This window comes from Macaca mulatta, chromosome 19 (assembly GCF_049350105.2).
Source record: "Macaca mulatta isolate MMU2019108-1 chromosome 19, T2T-MMU8v2.0, whole genome shotgun sequence".
Lineage (NCBI taxonomy): Eukaryota > Metazoa > Chordata > Mammalia > Primates > Cercopithecidae > Macaca > Macaca mulatta.
In genome coordinates, this window is record NC_133424.1 from 14,080,358 (window position 1) to 14,086,357 (window position 6,000).

Genomic DNA, 6,000 nt, shown 5'->3' on the forward strand with positions numbered 1-6,000 from the left:
AGGGTGAATTTTGCTACAAATAAATTATACCTCAATAAACTTTTTTTTTTTTTTTTTTTGAGACAGAGTCTCACTCTATTGACCAGGCTGGAGTGCAATGGTGCGATCTTGGCTCACTGCAACCTCTGCCTCCCAGGTTCAAGCGATTCTCCTGCCTCAGCCTCCTGAGTAGCTGGGATTATAGACGCATACCACCACGCCTGGCTAATTTTTATATTTTTAGTAGAGACAGGGTTTCACCATGTTGGCCAGGCTGGTCTCAAACTCCTGACCTCCTGATCCACTGGCCTCAGCCTCCCAAAGGGCTGGGATTATAGGCGTGAACCATCAGACCTGGCCCCTATAAACCTGATTTTTAAGGAAAAGAAAAATGATAACAAAATGTCTCTATGATCTAACCTGGATACTCCAATCCTAGCCCATGAACTTGCTGCATGGGGAATCCTAGAAGCTAAGTTAGAAAAGTGGAATCCCAGACCCCACCCAAACCCTGCTGGACCAGAAACATCCTGTTAACAAGACGATCTCCATGCATCTGAAAGTTTGACAGGACTACAATGCAGACCTAACAGTCAGGAGCTGAAGCAGCATCATCAAGCACATCATCAAGCACATCTAACATTTCTCCTGCAAAACATACTCAAATGCACACCAAGTGGAATGAATGAAAACTGTAAATTAAGACTTCAAACTGAAGTCAGTTCAGGTTAGGTTTTATCTCTATATGAGTTTGTCTTTTGGTTTTTGGAGCTTTTTGGATTGGAGAATTGTGGATGAGAAATTGCACCCTTTTTGAAAATCTCCCAGTGGAAAAACCATGCTAAATTTTACTTTGCAGAATTTTGCTCCTCTGGAAATACCAGCCAAGCCAGTCTAGTGCAAAGATCATGCAAGTGACACCATCCTGCCCCCTACAACAGTACCTTCTAGAACATTCTATCTCTCAGGACAGACCAAGAGTCTGATAACCTGCTCCCATGTATCCCAGCACTTCTCATGCAGAAAGTTTCTCTTTAGAGAGCTTTTCTTTAAAAAAAAAAAGAGAGAGAGAGAGGAGTGCCAATCAGCCAATGTCCACAGATGTCAAAGTGATGTCACCTGATGTCAATGTGACTTTAGGTGTCTTGTTAAGATTTCTGCAAACCGGATGAAAAGCTGGAATTCTACGTGTAATTCAGGAGACTGTGCGTGATAAAACACAGACCTGCTTCCAGTGTTCCTGCAATGGCCTGAGTTTCTACATCATATTCAGTGGCAGATTTGGTGGCACATGGAGGGCTGGAAAGATGACATTCACCTTGGCACCTGGTAGAAGGAGTGAGTGGCATTAAGTGCAGAGGGAACTCTAAGAAGGTTGACAGATGCTCCTTTTTGAGTTGACAGATCTGAGCTCTTCAGCAATCATCAGAGACCCTCATGGCCCTATTTGAATCACAATTCCAATCAATGAAAACATGAAACCAAGGTATGTGGTCAAGACGGCTTGCTGCCTGGCATGAGAAAAACACAGTAACGTAAATCTGAACATCAAAGACTTCCATTTGAGTTTTCTCACTTAGGAAAAGGGGAAAAATGAAATAAATGAGGATTCTTAATTCTCATTGATGGCTTCAAGTTTGACCCACTGAGGGATGAAAGAGGAAGCAATCATAGTGACAAATTGCCCTGAGTGTGGAGAAAGCAAGATTGCATCCTTCACCAGTGTACCATGCCGGAATTTGCATTCGGAAGTACCACTCTTAGGCCCTGTGAGCATATAGCCAAGTTCGTGGATCATTCACTCACTTCTCTTCCACAAGACAGGGAGGAACCTGCTTTCCATATCGACCTGCAACCCTTAGTCAACACCATTTCCAAATACGCATCTCACGACACACGCATCAAAAAGTAGCTGGGATGATTTCACTCCTATCCAAGAGAACTGTGGAAAAAAAATAATAAAAGACACAAGAATGCTCCCAATGACACAAACAGAAAAGACACAAATGCCCATCAACAGTAGAATGGATAGACTGTGGCAGAGTCACACACACGGATGTGAGCGAAAGAAGACAGCAGCAAAAGAACGTACTGTGTGACTCCATTTACATGATGTTTCAAACACGCAAAATGAATCTTAGAAGTCAGGTGAGCAGTACCCTTGTTGGGGAAGCGACTAGGAGGCGGTATGGGGAAGGGGACTTCCAGGGCACTGATCAGGACCTGGCTGCTGGATGCGTGGGTGTGTTCATTTTGTAAAAATCTACGAATCTGAATATATGTACTTGCCTGTACGTATATTACTTTATTCTGGAAGTTCAGAATAAGTACCTACACACATTTTTTTTTTTCACTCTCAGGATATGCTTAAACGTCTTTTTTCACGGTAGAAATATTCGGATAAAAAAGTAAAATGTTCTGCCCTGGTATCGTGACTCTGACATTCCACATGGTGTTTCTCTTTACACTGGCCTGAATTCTTTTATTCACTACTTCCCCCTCCAGGTCTCTGTCCATCCCCTCTCATCTCCAGTCCTCCCACCCACCCCCGCCACCGCCCTCCGCTCCATCCAGGACAGAGAAAGCTCAGTCCTGGACGCCCCAGCTCGATGACAGATTGTGGGGTGGGCAGTTTTCCCTTCCAGAGTAGGGCTGTATAATGTGTTTGTTACCTCGGGCCAAAGAGAACAAAAACAATGTGCAGAGAACAAAATGCACAAACTCATCATAAGAGCAAGAAAGCCCTGGGCGAGCTGGCCAAAGAACAGATGAAGCGGCAAGCAAAACTCGCAATTCACCTGCCTCCCTCTCCCACGATTCCCCCTTCCGGGGGCCGCTGCAATCCCCTGCTCCCCCTACAGCCCTCCAATCTGCAGGATTCAGGCTGGACAAAGGTAAGCTGAGGACACAGCAGAAGGGCTCCCCACCTCCTTCCTTTCCTCTTAGAAGTCTCCAAATCCAGGCTCCAGAAGGCGATCTAAAGCCATTTTCAGTGAGGAAACCTGTGAGCCGAGCAAAGCCCTCTCACTCGTGCAGCTAACTGGGTGTGCATGCATGAATACCCTGCCCTCCCGCAAGGCACTCCCACCCCTCACTCTGTTGATGGCCAGAGCAATCACACCACCCCTGAGCACTTCAGTGGGCCTGGGATGGGGAGGAATTGCCAATCTTAAGAACCAGGCTCTTCAACCAGGCTGAAACTTAGGAAGCAAAGACCTGGCCCCTGCCTTGGGCACCAACGGAGATGGCATCGTAGTTAGAGGTATGCTTCCCTCAAAAGCGCCTCTGCTGAACTTCTTAATTTTCCCCACCCTCAAAGTAGACCACTCACACACTCCAAAACCTCAGTGCCCTCTGTTGCAATCCCAGCACCCAGGGTCCAAGAGCCAGGCTCAAATTTGAACTCCCCTGAAGTGAGTCCCCCTACCACCCGCCATGCTCCTCAAACAGCAACCCCCGGGGACCACACAGGGCCCAGCCCCGTTGAGTCCGTAACTGCAAAAACACACACAAAAGGGATGGGGGACTCATCCCTGAGCCCCAGGGATCCATTCAGCCCGTTCATTTTTACACGGAGGGCAGTGGGTTGGAACCGAACGGAGAAGCGGCACATCTGGGCATGGCATGGTGGCCAGCGAGCCTGGGCAGCAGGGTGTGTCCCCCCTCCTGGAATCTGGGTCATGCTTAGATAACTGCTAGAAAGCCCGACTAATTACCCACCCTTGCCTGCCTACATCTCAATAGATGTTAAGCCCTCCTCAAGGTTTATTTCAAGCAGGCAGGGATTTAAAGAAACACAGAAGATCTGCATTTTGATAGCATCTCCACAGACGAAAATGTGGACTTCACCTTTTTCCTCTGGATCTTTGATTTAAAAAAAAAAAAAAAAATTTAAAGGCATTTACCTACCTAAGATGTCCACATGGGTGTTGATTCTCCTGGTGTTCCCTCTCGGCTACTTGGGGTAGGAAAAGCTGGACATGGTGGTCTAGAATGGACCCACCACCTCATTTGCTCTTGCTCTGTCTTTCTTATTGAAAGTGTCCAGACCAGGTCTCCCCAGGCCAGGGGCCCAGATAAAGCAAATGGGCTCTCCTTCTCTACACCCCCAAAGATGATGAGCTTCCCCAATCAGCTGTTAAAGGCAATGGGACCTACACACATGAGGGAGACATAAGCGGCCCCCAGCCCATCACTACCCGCTCCAGATCGGACCAGCGGCCCACCCTGGGGTATTCACTCCGGCCAGCGCTGGCTTCTCAGTGTGAAGGCCACATGGACTCCCTCTTGCTCTTAGCCCTGGGAGCCCCCAAGCGCCCTGCCCTAAAAGTGCGGCGGCCCCCACCTTGGGGAAAGCAGGAGCGGAGAGGCTGTCCAGCTTCCCCTGCGTGGACTCCAGTGAGGGACGGCCAAGAAAACCCAACCAAGGCCCCCATAGTTCCCCTGCCCTGGCCAGAAGCGCCCAGGCCCGAGCCCGCTCCAAGCTCAGTCCGTAGAACTCCGAACCCTCCGGACCTGGCTCGAAAGGCCCCTGCACGACCCCAGGCCCCAGATCTCATTCCAGAGTCGGTCCACTCTCCGCTGCCCCCCGCGAGTCCCCCACAAACCCATTCCCAAGCCTCCAGGATAGCTCAACCCAGCTCGAGGTGGAGAGATTCTTTCACACTCCTCCCGGGGCCCCCTCTCCCAGCCCCTGGAAGACCCCCTCCTCCTCCCCACCTCCCATCAACCCCCGGGTCTCTCTCAGCCTGGAAGAGGGGAGGCGGAGGGAGGAGGGGGAGGCGCAGCCGCTGCCGGGGTTCGGGCAAAAGGATATGGCCATTCGGTGATCTTTTTGGCGTATTTTCTCACCACGTTGTCTTCGCTGAAGAGGAAGAGAGACCGGTTAACCGTGAGGCAGTTCTGTCGGACGGGGATGGGGTTGTAGAGTGCCATGGTCCGCGCTCTCTGCGCCATTGACTGCTTGTACATCCTTTGCGCCCCGGGCTGCCCGCCCTGCCGGCTGCCCCCGGCTCCTCGCCCGCCTCCGGCGCCCACGACCACCCCGGCGGCTGCCCCGGAGCCTCCTCCCCCGTAGCGGGCCGGCATCTCGTCTCCGAAGCGGGCCATTCTGCAAAGAGCAAAGGGCTCCGGGTTACGCTGCGGCGAACGATGCGGAAGACGCCGCCGCCGCCGCCGCCGCTGATGCTGAGGCTGCCGGGGCTGGGAGCGCGGCGGCTGGAGCTACGACTGCGGAGACGCTCCACGGCCCAGCCCATCGGGCGGCGGCGGCTCGGCGCCTCGGGTCGGGGGCTCAGAAGGCGGCTGCCCGGGCCGAGCCGGGGATAGCAGCTCGGGACATCTTCCTGGCTGACCCCGGAGAAGGAGGGGCGGGAGGAGGGTGCGGGGGCGGGGCGCGGGGGCCCGGGGAGGAGGGGGGAGGGGAGAGAGAAGCGAGGCAAAAAATAACCGAGGAAGGAATCCAGGCAATCCCCAGTCCACCCACTCCGGAAAAAAAAAAAAAAAAAAAAAAAAAAGACAGTTAAAAAAAAAAAAACACCCAACGCACACCCCCTTTAAGAAGCGAACGGTTTGCAAAGGACGCCCCCCCGGGACGCAGTGGAAGCTTCAAATTCCTCCGAGGTCCAGGTCAGGCTGGCATCTTGCAAAAGGAGTGCGCTCGGCCCATTAAAAAAAAATATATATATATATATTTATTTAAAAATAAAGAAAGAAAAAACCCAGGTCTTTGCTGGGTGGGGAGGGCAGCAAAAAAAAAAAAAAAAAAAAAAAAAAATTAACTCCCCTTCTGTTTTGCTGGAGTTCCTAGACCTTAAAAATGCTGAAAGATCGGTAGCTCCAAAAATAAAATAAAATAAAAATAAAGAAGATGAAAGGGAAGGGTAAGAGGGGGGAGGGGGAGTAAGACGCTCCAGAGGATTCCTAAGGAGTCTTCACACCGCAGGGTCCAGGTTTAAGAAAAAAAAAAAAATTCTTCCTGAATCACCAGCGGCTGCCTCTTCTGCTCCCGGAGGAAGTGTG

The 6,000-nt window shown here is 51.0% G+C and overlaps 1 protein-coding gene across 3 annotated transcripts in view; it reads right to left on the reverse strand.

Annotated features, from left to right (window-relative positions):
- The window catches only part of CACNA1A (calcium voltage-gated channel subunit alpha1 A), a 307,938-nt gene extending 302,588 nt beyond the window's left edge, over positions 1-5,350 (reverse strand). For 2 of the 3 annotated variants that reach the window (XM_077977500.1, XM_077977501.1), the window contains exon 1: positions 4,796-5,330. In XM_077977500.1, the coding sequence (XP_077833626.1) occupies positions 4,796-5,088 (293 nt within the window). In that variant the 5' untranslated portion in view covers positions 5,089-5,330. Of the gene's footprint in view, positions 1-4,795 lie in introns of all 3 variants that reach the window. The other variant, XM_028839313.2, reaches the window with a different exon arrangement.
- Positions 5,351-6,000: the final 650 nt, after the last annotated feature.